At 34.9% G+C, this 19,378-nt stretch overlaps 1 protein-coding gene across 5 annotated transcripts in view; it reads right to left on the bottom strand.

Annotated features, from left to right (window-relative positions):
• The window catches only part of TMOD3 (tropomodulin 3), a 65,214-nt gene that overhangs the window by 35,848 nt on the left and 9,988 nt on the right, over positions 1-19,378 (bottom strand). For 4 of the 5 annotated variants that reach the window (XM_011355115.2, XM_011355117.2, XM_011355114.2 and 1 more), the window contains 2 exons: positions 4,118-4,310; positions 870-1,026 (listed from right to left, as the gene is read on the bottom strand). In XM_011355115.2, coding sequence (XP_011353417.1) covers positions 870-1,026; positions 4,118-4,243 — 283 coding nt within the window. In that variant the 5' untranslated portion in view covers positions 4,244-4,310. Of the gene's footprint in view, positions 1-869; positions 1,027-4,117; positions 4,311-18,205; positions 18,317-19,378 lie in introns of those variants that run through there. The other variant, XM_023527850.1, reaches the window with a different exon arrangement.

Here is a 19,378-nt window from a genome sequence, read left to right as displayed (position 1 = left end):
TTTTGGCCAAATTTTTGAGAAGGGCTTCCTTCCCAAATAAAAAGCTAATGCCTCACTAGGAAAAAGGCCTCCTGCTGCCTGGACTACTAAGGATTCAGATGTAAAAAGTACCTGAAAGAGTTGACCTGTGGCTCCACACTACTACTGCCACCATTTCCCAGTGTTCTACACACGGTATCCTAAATAAGAGTGCAAATAGAATGTGGCTTCTCAGGTTGAACTGTACTGAAAACTGAAAACTTAACCCAAGTCGTGTTAAATATTATTACATATAGAGCCTTTAAAAAACGTAGCTGTATTCAGGCTCCACTGAGGCTACCTAAAGTCAAAATCTATAACGGGAAAAACTTGGACTAGAAAAATTTCCTGAAAGTAATGATTATGAAGTGTTGACATTTTTAACTATGAATTACTAAGAAAGGCTGTACGATATTCTTTAAAAAGGGTCTTTGAAAATATGGCCTGAATTATTTTATGGCATTCCATTGCAATGATGTGCGTTAGAAGAGAGCAGTGCTTTGACATCATCTGCATTCTGTAACACACTAATGAGTTAAAAATTTTACCTCAGTACACTTTCAATATTTGTTACAGTAAAGAACTAAAGAGTGTTATATAAAATCACTGTGTAATAAAACCTCACTAACACATCATTAAGAAGGAACTTATTGGCCACATTGATGAAAAATGTGAACGAAGTACCCAAATTAATTAATAATTTTTAAAGTATTACCTAACGATTTTTAAAGTCAACACTAATCTTTAAGGCTATCAATGATGCACCTCTAAAACTATGATTTTCTTCAGACTTATCTATAAAAAGAAAAATTAAGTGCTATCAAATAATGACTTCCAAATCCTGTGTTTACCTTTTTTTTCACCAGTGTAGGGCACATAGTCTTCCCTGTCCTTATGCTCCAAAGCTTCTTTCTCCAGATAGGAAAGGAGGTGTTCTCTATCAAATGGACCTGTGGCGGACTTTGATGTCTGGTTCTTCTGCCGGAACCCTGCAGGCAGAAGGGCATTCTGCCAGAGAGAATGAAGCAGCCATTATGACCACCAAGAATGCCAACGTTATATGCTTCTACAGATTACCCAGGTAAAAAAGAATTACAGACCAGAATGTGATACAAGCATTAAACAGTGCATTACAGAATTTTACAGCAGCAATGTAAAGTGTTCCAAAAAAAGTTTTTGGTTTTTTTTTAATTAGGTAAAATTCACTTATATTACTACTAAAATAGGCACATACGTATTTTCTTCAGAAAGCATTCTACTAGCAGGAACATCTTTATTTCTAAAATGTCCTGGGATGGTAAAAAATAGTTATTAAGTTTAACGCTTAATAACAGCTCAGCATATATGTATATACAGAAAATAATTTCATTACAAAAGAATGTTAAATGACTATAAACATCATAGTCCTTTATAATGACTTCTGTTTTACTGTAAAGACTTTCTCATAATAAAAACATGTACACCACAAAGTAGAATATTGAGAGATCAATGTTTGTTTGCATTTAAACACAATATGAAAAGTTCAACTTCTATGTGTATGCATGTGCATATATATCAACACTAGGATGTATCTGCAGCAACCACTATCATGCTACTCATGCACCAAGGCACCCTAAGATACTCATAGCAAGAGTTATGTTCCTGGATTTTAGATGGCCATGGTCTTTTTGAGTGCATGGAGTGACTGAGAGCGGGGGAAGGGTGGGAGGTGATGGATTGAAGTTGTCTCCTGTCGTCCCTATTCTGAATTTTTACTAAGCTCGGGAATAATAAATGCTGACTAGACAACGTGAGTTCCATCTTTTTGCTTGTCAAAAGCCAAGAGGTGATCTCGACTTGTCGCACTACTCCTGGGTATTCCTTTGCTTTGAAAATGGGAGGCAGCCAGAGAAGTCACACAAAAGGGCCAATCCTCTTTTGCAATATGGCAATGATGGTGTATCTCATGAGTATTATAATTTTTCATTACGAAGGATGATTTTATATGGATGATAATAGAAACAAACATTAATTTTATTACTAGAAAATATAGTACTTCAACTTTGGTGATTTGCTGAGACCCATAATAATTTTCATAAAATTCACTTTTGTGTTTTCATGTAATGATATGCTTTATACGGAAAGGTCATCTATAAAGATGAAACACAAAGGAGGTCTATTACTAATCCTGTCCCAAGAATGTTTTTGTAACACAAAATTGTGTTACAAAGAAACACAAGATTTCTACCCTCAGACTTTGAAATTAAGACAAGAGCTACATGTGAGGAATCCATTCCCAATCGACCATCAAATCTATTCATTTTTACTTCCTAAAATACTCATTAGTCTGTTTACTTTCCTCCATCTCCAATATCATTACTTTAGGTTCAAACATTAGCCTCCTGGTCACCCAGGATTAGTTCCAGATATTCTTCATCCCTCACTCCCACGTCACAATGTTACCCCACCTAATCTCACATCCTCTCCATTCTTGCCACACTAGCCCTCGTTGCCCCCTGTACTTGCCATATACTTCCTTCTACCACAAGGCCTTCCTTGGAATGCTCTGTCCATTCCTTTTTGCTACTCATTTTTCAGACTGCAGCTTCATTCTCTCAAGGGAAACTTTTCCTGACTTCCCATTATATTCTCTTATACTGACATGGCATGATTATTTGATTAATGTCTAACTCCTCCAACTTCTACCACATTTGTTTGGCTCACTTTTGTATTCCTAAGCCCACTATAGTACCTAGGATCTAGAGGTTGCACTCCCTTGAATAAAGATTTGAGAATACTTTTAAAGAAAAATGCTAAGGCAAATTTTAATAAGTTACTTCCCTTCACCATCAAAAAGGTAGTCATGTACATACTGCTATTTCTTGGTAGTAGTGATGGAGTTGCTTCATTCCATCCGCCTGCTCAAGCCCATGTGAAACATACAGGTTTTAAATGATAGGTTAGCTAGACTCCCGGCTCGTTAAATACAGTCTCTGACCACGAAATAAATGACAGCTAACTGGCTTTGGAGGCTATAAACCCATGAACCAAGCTTTGTTACTTTAAGTATACTTTAAGTTAATGGTCATAATTAGGTTGAATTGAGTATAGAAGGTATTGCTGTGACATGATCAAAATAGCACTGTTATCCTGAGTTTTTAATTAGATTTAGGTGTATTGAAGACTTTTCTTTATAAAAACAATTACAGTTAAGGGATTTGAACTATGGTACAGATACATTATCCAAGTGCTAAAGTAATGCTGAGAATAGGAGTGTATTTAATTCTCAATAAAAATTAAAAAACACCCCAGCAGGAAATGAATGTGTAATAGTAACAAGAACAATTTTATAAAACAACTCTGTCTCAATCCTAGAACGCACTAAAAATCAATGTCTTGGCATAAAAAAACTTGGTAAAGAAAAGAAGCCTAGCAAATAACCATTACCTTCAGGTTAAATAGGGTTCTCCCCTCACTGCTCACCACCCCCGCCACCCCCGCCCCGCCATATGTACCAGAGAATAACAATTCAAGGGTCAAAGGTCTCTACTTAGCCTGTGTAATTTATGAGACAAACAACATCCATTTTGCAAATTAAAACATTATATATATTCAGGTCTGCTCTACATGGATTGCAGTATTGCTGAGAGTCTCCTTAGATTAGTCTACCAATGACTAGGAACTTACTCAATTTGGTCAGCATTTTTTAGAAAGGTGACAATCAGATTCAGAGTCACAAAGAACCTTGCAGAGACACTCTACACAGCAGCCATCCTGGTAGGCAGCTCTGAAGAGGCACAGAGGTCAGCATACAAAGAGCTAATCATCTGCTGTACTTTAACAAAAACATTTCTCCCTGCCCAGAGAGAAACTATTTCTTACAGTAGAGAACATTTTTGGAGATCTTTGAAAATAAGGATGTTGGAGAAAAGCAGTTTAAAACAGTCATGTCAGTAAAGATATGGAGAGAAGTGGAGGAACCAGAGAGGAGGCAAAAAGTTTATTTGGATAAAGAGGTACCAGGGAAAAAGTCACGGAAAAGCTAACTGCTCAAAGACAGCTACTTAGTTTCAAAGGCTTTGAAAAATTATTTCATTTCTCTTGATTAGCTAGCACCTACCTCAGGGTCAAGATCATCCAAAACAGTTTCCAGTTGTTTCAGTTCTATTTCTGATAGATTCCCAAGGAGCTCATCTTCATCGAGGTCTTTGTATTTTTCTAAGTCCTTCCGGAATGCCAGTGCCATGGTTTGCAATGTCACTTAGTTTTTGCTATTCAGTACAGTCAGAAGTGATTTCTACTTTTCTTTAAAGCTTTAGAGAGAAGAAACAAAAAAAAAATTTTAAATATCTCCACCTACTTAGATCTATTATTAGGTTAAACGAAATATAATTGCCACATGTTATATATTCTTTGACCATATCTCGCACACTACCCCTTTCTATGGATCATTCAATACCTTTTGTCATTTGTTGACAAAACAAAAACCAAACAAAAACCTAGGATAAAAGAGAGGGAGGAAGGAATAAAATTTAAATCCATTAAAATGTCTACTTGATAGAATTTAGATTTCCTGATAACTGAGTTTTAGGAGGAAAAAATTTATAATGTATGCCAAAATACATTTTTTTCCATCAATGACTTTCAAATGATTGCTACAATACTGTACTTAAATACAATATGTTTAAGATACAGTTGTTTTACTGTAAATTGCTTAGAGGAACATTATTTTTTGACTCAATACAGAAATTACTATTACTAGTAGTTACTACACCCCCCATTGGAGGAGTAGCCTTTTGGCATTGGAAAAATTTTTATTCAAGGTGCATTAAAATTTTTTTAAAGGCATATTTAAAGGAAAAAGTATGGCATTCTGAAAATGTTTCAGTAAAATACTCAAAACCATGCTGGGATATGTCATCCACTAACTGGCACAGTTGATCAGGAAGGTCTGATTATAGGTAAGTACCTTTACCATTTCTTCACCATGTAGATCTCTCCCAAATAGCTATGTGGTAACCCAATAAGCAGCACCCTTCCCAATACCACAGGGCTCTTTCATGGGAGAAGATACTTAAAATAAGTCCCAAAAAAGTGTGAAGTAAAAATAAAGCATTTCTATGAATTGTAGCCATATATGTGGATCATTTTTGTCTCATTAAATGTTCCTATGTGAATTAGAAAACGATCCTTAAACTTAGTGATTTGGTTAAATTTTTGACTACAAAACGCCCAGTACTTCAAAGTTTAGTTGTATTTCCTTTACTTTCCCCTCCCCCATGTTTTCCCAACTTAATATTTTAACTAATATATTTTCCTCTGTTTTCAAACCAGTAACATTTTATGGATGCTGTTATGTTTTCATCTCCTAAGAAGAAAGGAAGGTTCACCACAGGGGTCTGTAAGCTAGTGATGTGACTAGCAACCACCTGGGTCTAGTAAAAAGCAAATTAATAGAACTGTGTTTATGCAGATGTTAAACTGCAGGCATTTTGTGTTGTTGCCCAAAACATGTCTGGCTGACACCTGTTCTGCTGGAACTTTAGCAGTTATCCTGGATTTTTTTTAAAACAAATTATTATCATTATTGTATTTACTAATTTTGGCAAACCTCCACTTTGTACTTTCAACTTTAAGACAGCAAGCTTACCAAGTATCCTGAGAGTGTATTTTCTCAATTAAAAATAACACAGTCTAGCATGCAGAGAAGATTCAATGGAAGGTATCAGCACTTTTAAATATATTAACCATATAAAATGCCATTTTAAAGAAGATGGCAGGCAATTTTAGTGGGGGAGGGAACCACTTTGAAAAAATACTTCCTTCATAAAAATAACAATGACAGTATTTGAGACAGATGAGGGTAAGAAATTGATAAAAAGCATATGAATATATGTCAAGAATAATTATTTAGCTTATGCTGTTTTTAATGTTTAGTCAATACAAAAGAATTTTTATGTTAAAATGTTAAAATGTTTTATGTTTAATATTTAGACAATCAATACAAAAGAATTTTTTATGTTAAAATGTTAAAATGTTTTATGTTTAATGTTTAGATAGTCAATACAAAAGAAGTTTTTTATGTTAAAATTATGTTAAAATGTGTTTTAACATAATTTCTTGAAGTTTACAGTACAGTTGTGCACCACATAATGACATTTCTGTTAACGACAGATTGCAGATCCAACTGTGGTCCCACAAGATTATAAAGGAGCTAAAAAATTTCTATCACCTAGTGACATCGTAACCAGTATAATGTTAAAGTGCAATGCATTTGCTTGTAGTGATGCTGGTGTAAACACACAGCATTGCCAGTCTTATAAATACAGCACATACAATTATGTACAGTGCATGATAATTGATAATGATAATAAACGACTATGTTCCTGATTTATGTGTTTACTATACTATACTTTTTATCATTATTTTAGAGTGTACTCTTTCTACTTATAAAAAAGAAGTTTGCTGTAAAACAGTATGCCATGTTATGCAACCAGCAGCCGCCTAGGAGCAATAAGCTAAACCATATAGCTTAGGTGTGTAGGAGACTATACCAACCAGGTTAGTGTAAGTGCACTCTATGATGTTCGGCACGACGATGACATCGCCTAATGACACATTTCTCAGAATTTATTCCTATTGTTAAGCAGCACATGACTGTATATAGTAAAGCCAATTTCTTAGTCAACAAATATTTCAAGAAATATATAGTTTTGAGCGTCCCTTCCCTTTATTGTCTAAAGTATCCCAGTATAGGCCATAAATTAAATAATCACCCTATTAAGAAGGCGCTACAATGAACAATGATAGGAATGAGATACTAGGAACAAAAGTAATTATATAAGTGTATATATACACATATATCATCCAGGTTCTATGTTTAGAACATGACATTGCTTAGAGTGACTAAATAAGTTTTCTCTAATAGAATGCCCTTTATCCCAAAGTAAAATCTGTCATAGAAAGCATGTTTATACTATTGCTTAAAGAATAAAATGAACACTCACAAATGCATTTCCCTCCTTAAGAAAGAGATTATTAGTACCCTCATGTTCCTCACTGGGCATCTCCCTTCCAAAAAGAAGTACCCATTGTACTGAATTTTGAATTACTCATTCTCTGACTTTTCTTTAGTTTTACCTTAAATGTACCTATCCTTAACAGTTTTAGTTTTGCGTTTTTTTGAACTTTAAATAAATGGACTTAAACAGTATGTATCCTTCTGCGATTGTTTTTCACTCAAAAACAATGTTTTGAGCAGACACTCAAAACTATATATTTCTTGAAATATACGCAAAACTTAGTTTTGCCAAATAAGTTAAGAAGTAGAAAATTTTTAAATTTGAAATTCTGACATGTTCAGACTTTAATTCTTTATCCTTAACTCACTTTTTAGGGTAGCAGTTTTCAAATTTTAGAAATCCCTGGAGGGCTTAAGACACAGACCCACCCTGTTCTCTGATCGGTCTGAGGTAGGGCATTTCAAACATAGTGGTGGTCAGAAACGACACTTTGAGATCCACTGCTCTAGGGAGCTCACATTGTGTAAATTCTGACGAGGTCTCACATTCTTGTGGTAGCCTATCTTGTCCTACTCACAGAAGAATTTTGTTAAAACAATCCCCAAAGACTGTAGGGGCTGTTGCTATGGTATGCTTTTCTTCTCACTCTGCCCCTGCTTTACCTGACTTCAGTTAGTGGAGGTTATACATCGGGATATTACTTATCTCTAGAGTTCTCCTTATTTTTCACACTGGATTTACAGGATTCTCCTAATTTTCAGATGGATTCACAGCAATCTCATTTCACTGAGACATTTATAATTTTAGCTTTCAATCTGAATAATTTAAAAAAATTAAAGCCATATTCTAGATCTTTTGGATCACTTAAAAAGATGCACTACTATAAAATTTCAGATACCATGTTTACATTTATATTTATCATTGCATCAGCACCAGGTAGAACTGCTTTAATTGTTCTAAACCAATACAGAAGCAGTCTTAATACCTAAAGAATGTATCTGCACAAAATAGAGACAGAGCATTATGTAACCAAAGGTTTCCCTGAGATTCAAACATAGAAAAATGGTAGAAAAGTTAAGTTTGCACATGACTAACATACTTTTTAAACCTTTCACTGTAAGCTAGACAACCAAAACAATTAAAACATTTAGTTAAAGCCTATACCTTTATCTCTAGACTCTATAATCTAATACCCAAACACATTTATTGTTGACTATCAATTTCACCTTGCTTATAAAGTCCAAATTTCTAAGCATGAAATACACAGTTAACCTGGTCCCAGCTAGCTTTCCACTATCATTTCCAGCTGCTATCACATAGCCTATACTCCAAACAGGCCAAAACTTTTAGGTTTCTATGCCTTTGCTTATTCTATTCCCTCTCTCTAGAATGAAGGCGTTCTTCCTCATTTACCTCTGTCCCCAATCAAACCCCTACACATTCTTCAGGGCCTAGATAAAGTGTTAACAAGGATGTGGAGCATCTGAAACACTCGTCAAATTGCTGGTGGAGTGCAAACTGATTCAACCACTCTGGAAAACTATTCAGTAAGTCTTTTAAAACTAAACAACTCATACCATAATGACATAGCAATTTCACTTCTAGCTATATACCCAAGAGAAATGAGTGCTTATGTTAATAAAATAAGATGTACAAAAATGTTCACTGCAGCTTTAACCATAATATCCCCAAACTGGAAATGACCCAAATGTCAATTACCAAGAGAATACACAAATGAATTGTGGTATAATCACGAAATAGAATACTACACAGTAATAAAGAGCAATTACTCATATGTGCAAAGACATGAATCTCACATGCATTATGTTGGAAGGAATATAAAAAGCTAGACATAAAATAATATATACTACATACTTTCATGTATATAAAATTCAAGGACAGGTGAAACTAATCCATGGGGATAGAGAACATTCTGGGGTGGTGAAAATGTGCTATATCTTGAACTGGTGGTAGTTACACAAGTATATACATATGTAGAAATTTATTAGGCTTTTCCACTTAAGATTTTCTCCCTTCACTCTAAGTTATACCTCAAAAAAAAAAATTAAATACAGTAAGTCCTCAATGTCGTCAGTAAGTTCTGTGACTTTAAGCGAAACAATATATAATGAAACAATTTTACCATAGGATATTTGATATAAACAAGAGTTAAGTTCCTACAGCACTTTGCCAACAATATAATGAAATGATGTTAAACAAAATGTTACTCAAGGACCTGCTGTATATTCTTGCATTGTGCAATTACACGTACTTGACGTTGAGAATTAAAGTTCTCACGTTGACAAGAACGATTTTTCTGTAGCCATTGTAACAAGCAGTTATCAAAAAAATAAAAATAAAAAATTTGCCTTGGCAAGCCAATCACCTTCAGCCTCTCACTTCTGAAGGTCAGCCAATTAAGAATAGCTTCATTCCAATAATCACTTCTCTAAGTGCTAGCCAACCAATCAACAGACTCACCCAAATAATCATGTTTCTACAGATGATGTCACTATAGACTTGAAAAATTTGCCAGTTTGGGAATTCCACGCTTCCCAAAAACTCTGTATAAGAAACTGGTTTCCTTTGCTCAGAGACAGTGCCTAGGTAGCATAGCTCTCCCTCATTATAGTATTAAATTCAGCTTTGTCTTTTTGTTTCAGATATTGACTATTGACTGGTAGTCTCAATATCTTTTCATGGCAAAAACTTCTAGTGATTTACATGTTTATTTTTAAATAAAAGTATTTCAATGGTGATATATATTAGATAATAGTAATTAAGATCAAAATATTCTCTCTGGATAAATATATCATCGCTTAAATTGGATGTGGTTTACCATCCAATAGCTTCATAAGTATCTGCTTCAATTTGCTTTGGTTAAAAAATTCAAATCAACATTTCTTTTTCATTTTGTTTGGACCTGGCTTCAGAATTAATCTGGAAATAGTTTTAAAATAAGTTATTTCTGCTTGGCGATTTTAACATTTAAAGCACCTAAATGCGTTCTTATTAATGTTAACCTTGAGTTTCATCTCTGCTGGTTTGAGGAGTAAAGAAAGTCATCTATTTATTCCTGGCATTCTTAAAAGCAGAGGCTGAGTATAAATATCTGTCAGCAACAGTATGTGGCAGATTCCTCAAATGCAAGGGAGTTTTAAGTCTCATAAGGTCATTTCCTTTTTTTAAGTTTATGATTCTAGATAACACTAATTATAACCAAAAAAAAAAAAAAAATACTTGTGTCCACTGTATCCAAAGCACTATTATACAGTATTTAATAAAAAATGAAAACCATTTATTTTAGTTGTATATAGTGGGTATAACTTTTAGAATAAATAAGATCTTTTCTTAAAGGAAATAAATTGGATGCTAAATCTATCCTTTTGTTTGGTTCACTGACTCTTCCACACAATAAGCCTAAGAGACAGTATATTAAATGATTTTTGTGGAGTTCTTGGGATGCTATGGTCAACCCAAATGTGGGCACATCTGAGTGAGCTAGTTACTTTGCACAGAGAAGTTTGAGAAAATGGTAATTGATTATTCTGTGTTAAAGTGCCTTGGAAACTAACCAACCCAAGTGTGACATGAGCTAAATAGCCCTATCTTCCCTGTCACTGCTACTGATGCCATCCTGAATTTTTAAAATGAGATCTAAAGATGGCAAAAACGTAAGATAAGAAAATAAAGTCTGAAGTCTGAGGGCAGCCCAGAAAAACCTGTTAGGGCCAAAACAAAGAGATTTAATTGGAAGCAGGTTACTAAGGGCAACTTTAAAGAAGAAAGCAGCCAGATCATTTCTATGACTATTACAAGAAAATAGTTAACAGGTTACCCACACCACTTCAAATCTTTCAGTGCTAGCTCACTTCCCTCTTTTTATTCTTCTTGGTGGAGTTGCAGCACCAGAGATAGAAGGCAAGGTCAGAGAGGAACCTAGTCTGTATATACCAAAGATGAATGCCACAAGAGCCACACCCTTAGCATACCCAATTTCTCAGTATCGAATGTTTATCAGTCTTCTTCTTCTACTATTATTTGATTTGTTTAATACAATGAGTGATCAGGAAATCTTGAAGCTTTTCTAAAAGTTGTTACAAACAAAAATATCTTAAAATAGAAACACAGCATATGAATGAGTCTCTCTGCGTAATAAGGTTACATAGCTTTTAAACTTTGCTAGCTAACATAAGAGTCTTCTCTACCAGTCATACTGTGGACAAAACCAAACATGATATGAGATGGCTTGCAAGGAAAGCTTATCAGTGCTCAGCCATCAATCAAAATGCTGAATCCCTTCCAAGTATATAATGGAGAGACTAATCTGAGGGTGTTCTTTCTCTTTTTCTCCCAAAGGGAAGTATCGCTATGACTCATTCTTCCTCTTGCAAAATTTTCTTATTTAGTAAGCACTGGAATATATACAAAATCCTAAAATAAACTAGGCTAGGTCTAAAAGAAATCATGCTAAGAGCAAGTTGAATTTCATGCAATGAACAAAAAGTAAACGGTAACATCTTTCCTCAGTTTCATCCCATCTGAATTCCTGGGCTTCTGACCTAATTTTTTCCTTCATTCCAAAAAACTCAACCCTACTAATTTCCCCATCTTCGAATCGATATATGTATTTTTGTACATTTACTAAGTGCCTCTTTAATGTACTGTTATGGGGGAGAGGGGGCAATTTACTAGGGGTGAGGGTAGGGCATGGGGAGATGAAAGGGACCATGAGAATAAGAGGAAAAGAATTAGAAAAAATTGCATAGAACAGAATCTTGCTCTATCACCCCACTTTATAAAGGTTTCTCAAACTGGAATTTAAGAGACCATCAGAATCAAAGATATTGCACAAACAGGGCACAGAGACTGTAATACTCAATAACTGTAGATTTAATGTTAAATGTAAGAACACACTTAGTACTTTTAAATATTCTTTTGATACACTATTTCTCTCTATCATTTTATAAAAGTGGTGACCTGCAAAGTTGGGCATATAGTGAAAGTAAATCTAATTCTCCCTCATACCCTCTCTCTTGCCCCCTTTCATCATTACAGTATAGCCCAAGTGGTGCACTAAAAGAATCCATCACTGGGATGTCTCTTCACTTTCTCCACTCTCTTTTTACATCCATGGGTATGCAGAACCCTATCCTCTAGCAATTCTATATATCAGCAACAGATGAGGAGTGGCAAAGGCCTGTTCATTTTAGCCTTGGGCTCAATGGACTCAAAGTCTCTTCTACCTCTAACAGTCTATGATCTTAAGGAAATGCTATTTAACCCAACCTTAGAAAAAATAGTAACGCCCTCATCACTGCCGAGATCAACAATGTTTAAGCAGAAAGGAAAAAATGAAAGCTGAATCATGCTAGATAAGCACAAAAACAATAAAGTGAAATTCTTCAGGAAAGTGACTTGAAAAACCAGAACAGATAGATTAAACAACAAGAAAAGTAAGTACTGAAGTCAAACATGGGCCAATGTTAAGTACTAGAGGAAAAAAGTTAAAGTAGAATGACTATATTAATAAACACTTTCCTAAAAAAAGTCATCAAATAAAGCAAATTTCTACAAATCATTTTGTTTTCCCATAAATTAGAAATGTTTCTATGAAAACATGAATTTGCAACACATCATAAACCACAGAAATGAATGTAAAGTTTAATCACAAAATTAAATATTTTATTAATACAGTAAAAATGCTAAAGTAGCACATTCATTTCTGCCTTCATTTCATTTTCTCTTTTTAAAATGAATTTAAAGCATGTAACTACTGTCTTTATTTTAATTCAATTTGGAAACCAAGACACTCAAGAGTAGAGCAGTACTAGAAGATACTAGGAATAAAACTCTATAATAAAGAAAACAGATCTGGAATTTAGAAAAGAGGGCTTAGGGAAACAGGCTTCATAAAGGCTTTAGTTTCAGATGGTGATAGTCTAAGGAATTTTAGAGGGGCTGCCCAACCTCATTATTCATCCACATCCATTTCTGAAATCTGACCCACTTTTTTCTATCATCACAAAAAAAGGTAATAGTAAACAAATGACCACTAAGATCCTTCTAAATCTAAAAGTCTAAGATCACTCAACTTTTAAAAAGTGCCTTGGGAAAGATCCTGAAGAACCAGAGACAAACTGGAGAGCTGAAGATACAGGGAGAATATTCACTCAGTGTTCACTATATATCCAGTAGCCCTTTTTGGGTTTTGTATCATGTGTATTTATTTTATTTTTTATTTAAAGAACACAATTGTTTGTTGCACTGTGATGCTGTATATGAAAAAAAACAGTACTGTCTCTGACTTTTGAATTATGCATGCCACACCCAGTTAATAGCAAAAAGTACTTTGGTGGAAAAACAAAACAAAAAGCATCAGCCATCAAAAAGTCCTATTAGAAGAATTTCAGAACATTAAGAAAAAAATAACAATCTATGAGACAAATAGCAAAAATCATTTAAAGTGATTTGTACTTATATATTCTCCCAAGTTCCATAGCTTGAAACCAAAGCCCCTATATAACTGAAACTCTGAAACTGGGACTGCGGCCAGTTTTGGAATGTTTTTTTCTTTTCCTTAAGAAAATATTAAGAGAAATAACTTTAATTTTTCCAACATTCTATGCAGGCCTTTGAAGTTTTGTGTCTCTGGACCCTGTCCCTTCCCAGGAACATTTCAGTACCAAGTAAAATTTCTAAAGCCTCATAAAGAGAGGAAGTAAAAACAATGCTTTACCAAGCTCTCTTCCCAAGGACAAACTCCTTGCCTGACTCTAAGCTCCTGTTTTCCTGCTCTAAAGATTTTGAGCATAGTCACCTATGCTTCCTGAAAGTGCATCTGGAAATAGTTTTAAAATAAGTTATTTCTGCTTGGAGATTTTAACATTTAAAGCACCTAAATGCGTTCTTATTAATGTTAACCTTGAGTTTCATCTCTGCTGGTTTGAGGAGCATTCTTTGATGGAGAAGGCTGGAGTAAAGAAAGTCATCTATTTATTCCTGGCATTCTTAAAAGCAGAGGCTGAGTATAAATATCTGTCAGCAACAGTATGTGGCAGATTCCTCAAATGCAAGGGAGTTTTAAGTCTCATAAGGTCATTTCCTTTTTTTAAGTTTATGATTCTAGATAACACTAATTATAACCAAAAAAAAAAAAAAAAAAATACTTGTGTCCACTGTATCCAAAGCACTATTATACAGTATTTAATAAAAAATGAAAACCATTTATTTTAGTTGTATATAGTGGGTATTACTTTTAGAGTAAATAAGATCTTTTCTTAAAGGAAATAAATTGGATGCTAAATCTATCCTTTTGTTTGGTTCATTGACTCTTCCACACAATAAGCCTAAGAGACAGTATATTAAATGATTTTTGTGGCGTTCTTGGGATGCTATGGTCAACCCAAATGTGGGCACATCTGAGTGAGCTAGTTACTTTGCACAGAGAAGTTTGAGAAAATGGTAATTGATTATTCTGTGTTAAAGTGCCTTGGAAACTAACCAACCCAAGTGTGACATGAGCTAAATAGCCCTATCTTCCCTGTCACTGCTACTGATGCCATCCTGAATTTTTAAAATGAGATCTAAAGATGGCAAAAACGTAAGATAAGAAAATAAAGTCTGAAGTCTGAGGGCAGCCCAGAAAAACCTGTTAGGGCCAAAACAAAGAGATTTAATTGGAAGCAGGTTACTAAGGGCAACTTTAAAGAAGAAAGCAGCCAGATCATTTCTATGACTATTACAAGAAAATAGTTAACAGGTTACCCACACCACTTCAAATCTTTCAGTGCTAGCTCACTTCCCTCTTTTTATTCTTCTTGGTGGAGTTGCAGCACCAGAGATAGAAGGCAAGGTCAGAGAGGAACCTAGTCTGTATATACCAAAGATGAATGCCACAAGAGCCACACCCTTAGCATACCCAATTTCTCAGTATTGAATGTTTATCAGTCTTCTTCTTCTATTATTATTTGATTTGTTTAATACAATGAGTGATCAGGAAATCTTGAAGCTTTTCTAAAAGTTGTTACAAACAAAAATATCTTAAAATAGAAACACATCATATGAATGAGTCTCTCTGCGTAATAAGGTTACATAGCTTTTAAACTTTGCTAGCTAACATAAGAGTCTTCTCTACCAGTCATACTGTGGACAAAACCAAACATGATACGAGATGGCTTGCAGGGAAAGCTTATCAGTGCTCAGCCATCAATCAAAATGCTGAATCCCTTCCAAGTATATAATGGAGAGACTAATCTGAGGGTGTTCTTTCTCTTTTTCTCCCAAAGGGAAGTATCGCTATGACTCATTCTTCCTCTTGCAAAATTTTCTTATTTAGTAAGCACTGGAATATATACAAAATCCTAAAATAAACTAGGCTAGGTCTAAAAGAAATCATGCTAAGAGCAAGTTGAATTTCATGCAATGAACAAAAAGTAAACGGTAACATCTTTCCTCAGTTTCATCCCATCTGAATTCCTGGGCTTCTGACCTAATTTTTTCCTTCATTCCAAAAAACTCAACCCTACTAATTTCCCCATCTTCGAATCGATATATGTATTTTTGTACATTTACTAAGTGCCTCTTTAATGTACTGTTATGGGGGAGAGGGGGCAATTTACTAGGGGTGAGGGTAGGGCATGGGGAGATGAAAGGGACCATGAGAATAAGAGGAAAAGAATTAGAAAAAATTGCATAGAACAGAATCTTGCTCTATCACCCCACTTTATAAAGGTTTCTCAAACTGGAATTTAAGAGACCATCAGAATCAAAGATATTGCACAAACAGGGCACAGAGACTGTAATACTCAATAACTGTAGATTTAATGTTAAATGTAAGAACACACTTAGTACTTTTAAATATTCTTTTGATACACTATTTCTCTCTATCATTTTATAAAAGTGGTGACCTGCAAAGTTGGGCATACAGTGAAAGTAAATCTAATTCTCCCTCATACCCTCTCTCTTGCCCCCTTTCATCATTACAGTATAGCCCAAGTGGTGCACTAAAAGAATCCATCACTGGGATGTCTCTTCACTTTCTCCACTCTCTTTTTACATCCATGGGTATGCAGAACCCTATCCTCTAGCAATTCTATATATCAGCAACAGATGAGGAGTGGCAAAGGCCTGTTCATTTTAGCCTTGGGCTCAATGGACTCAAAGTCTCTTCTACCTCTAACAGTCTATGATCTTAAGGAAATGCTATTTAACCCAACCTTAGAAAAAATAGTAACGCCCTCATCACTGCCGAGATCAACAATGTTTAAGCAGAAAGGAAAAAATGAAAGCTGAATCATGCTAGATAAGCACAAAAACAATAAAGTGAAATTCTTCAGGAAAGTGACTTGAAAAACCAGAACAGATAGATTAAACAACAAGAAAAGTAAGTACTGAAGTCAAACATGGGCCAATGTTAAGTACTAGAGGAAAAAAGTTAAAGTAGAATGACTATATTAATAAACACTTTCCTGAAAAAAGTCATCAAATAAAGCAAATTTCTACAAATCATTTTGTTTTCCCATAAAATTAGAAATGTTTCTATGAAAACATGAATTTGCAACACATCATAAACCACAGAAATGAATGTAAAGTTTAATCACAAAATTAAATATTTTATTAATACAGTAAAAATGCTAAAGTAGCACATTCATTTCTGCCTTCATTTCATTTTCTCTTTTTAAAATGAATTTAAAGCATGTAACTACTGTCTTTATTTTAATTCAATTTGGAAACCAAGACACTCAAGAGTAGAACAGTACTGGAAGATACTAGGAATAAAACTCTACAATAAAGAAAACAGATCTGGAATTTAGAAAAGAGGGCTTAGGGAAACAGGCTTCATAAAGGCTTTAGTTTCAGATGGTGATAGTCTAAGGAATTTTAGAGGGGCCGCCCAACCTCATTATTCATCCACATCCATTTCTGAAATCTGACCCACTTTTTTCTATCATCACAAAAAAAAGTAATAGTAAACAAATGACCACTAAGATCCTTCTAAATCTAAAAGTCTAAGATCACTCAACTTTTAAAAAGTGCCTTGGGAAAGATCCTGAAGAACCAGAGACAAACTGGAGAGCTGAAGATACAGGGAGAATATTCACTCAGTGTTCACTATATATCCAGTAGCCCTTTTTGGGTTTTGTATCATGTGTATTTATTTTATTTTTTATTTAAAGAACACAATTGTTTGTTGCACTGTGATGCTGTGTATGAAAAAAAAAACAGTACTGTCTCTGACTTTTGAATTATGCATGCCACACCCAGTTAATAGCAAAAAGTACTTTGGTGGAAAAACAAAACAAAAAGCATCAGCCATCAAAAAGTCCTATTAGAAGAATTTCAGAACATTAAGAAAAAAATAACAATCTATGAGACAAATAGCAAAAATCATTTAAAGTGATATGTACTTATATATTCTCCCAAGTTCCATAGCTTGAAACCAAAGCCCCTATATAACTGAAACTCTGAAACTGGGACTGCGGCCAGTTTTGGAATGTTTTTTTCTTTTCCCTAAGAAAATATTAAGAGAAATAACTTTAATTTTTCCAACATTCTATGCAGGCCTTTGAAGTTTTGTGTCTCTGGACCCTGTCCCTTCCCAGGAACATTTCAGTACCAAGTAAAATTTCTAAAGCCTCATAAAGAGAGGAAGTAAAAACAATGCTTTACCAAGCTCTCTTCCCAAGGACAAACTCCTTGCCTGACTCTAAGCTCCTGTTTTCCTGCTCTAAAGATTTTGAGCATAGTCACCTATGCTTCCTGAAAGTGCTTTTATATTTCATTCCTTTGGTTAGAAATTTTTCTTATTTGTTAGGTGTTTGTGTTTTGACAGTTTCTCAGGTGATCCTGATAAAATTCTACCTTTCTACTTTTAATAAGAATTACTAGGAATCCTCTGCTCTAACAGGCTGGCTTCCTCAGGGTCTCACAAGTATCCTAAGTGCAGCTTTATCCCTTGGCTTCATTTGTTTCCCACAATGGTGTGCACTTCTCCTCAACAATCCTCCCTACCCCATCCCTAAATTTCACCTCTCCATTCTATCCAAACTCTGCACACCCTTCAAAGACTAGCTCAAATCCACTCCCTCCAAAGCCTTTCCTAGCTCCTCCAACCTTACTCTCTTTTCTCCTCTGAAAGTCAACAATACTCAGGTTGCACCATGCCATTCTGCCCCAATACTTACCATAGATTCAGGTTTCTGGTGCCCTGACTAGTATGACTGCATGCTTCTCAATGGACCATGCTTCATTCCTACATGGTGAAGGCATTTCATACACACCTTCGGAGAAATAGCACACTTGTGACTTTTAGGGATACCACTGGTTTCACTGGGGACATAAAGCTTTGCTATAGCAATTAAATTAATTTTCAGACTAACATGCAGAAAGTTATGGTTGAAGAGGCAACTGCCTACAATTTGCATAATGTGTTTTGTTGTCTCATGTGGAAGGTGGGGAACATAAAACCAATCCAAGAAACTTGGTATGCCGTGGAGTTGGGATGTACTTCTCATCAGGTGAAGATTACCTAAGAGAGAATGAGCTCCCTCAGTCATTCGGGCAGAAGGGATCCATTCTTCAAATAAATGGCACTGCTCCACCAGCTTGACCTTGTATGCCAACTATACAGAACCTCATTCTTAATGAGGTATTATCAAATCCAGAATGAATAACTGAAGCAATAACCAATAGACGGGTTATTTGTAAGTAACCAGGCAGCAGCCAGAAGCGACATCCATACAACCCACCATAAGTGGTCTTGGGAACAAAAAGGGAAAGGAAAGGGCAAGATAATTATCCTCTTATAGACCAAAGAGAGCGCTGAAGGGTTTTTGATTGGAAAAGGTGTTTGGCATTATTGAATTGTACACTTAAAAAGGGATGAATTTTATGATATGTAAATTATGCCTTAATAAAATTGTTTAAAAAAGAAACTTTGGTGACTTGACCTGGAATATCTGCATGTGGTGAAGCATCCAACAATCCAGTAAGGACAGGGTATTCAGAGGTTTTTATTGGCATTTCAAAATAGAAGGCACAAAAATCTCCAGTACAAAAACTGACATTTTTCATGATATTAAGACAGTAGAGCTCGCTATAAATAATAAAAACTACCAAAATATAGCCTTTGAAAAATACACATATACAATAAAATCCAAACATATAAAACTGCTGAAATAATGAGAACCATACAGCTTGTGGAGATAGTTTCTAGGAAAAAAGAAGTGGAAGGATTGGAGGTAGAAAGAAAAATTATTATTTAAGACATGATAGTTGAAAAAAGCAGAACTGATGAAAGAAAGGAAGTCTGAGAAATCACTGCTATTGGCCAAGAAGTTTGGCATGCTGTCCCTAGG

This window comes from Pteropus vampyrus, unplaced genomic scaffold (genome assembly GCF_000151845.1).
Source record: "Pteropus vampyrus isolate Shadow unplaced genomic scaffold, Pvam_2.0 Scaffold19, whole genome shotgun sequence".
NCBI lineage: Eukaryota > Metazoa > Chordata > Mammalia > Chiroptera > Pteropodidae > Pteropus > Pteropus vampyrus.
This window is presented reverse-complemented; position numbering and strand designations above follow the sequence as displayed.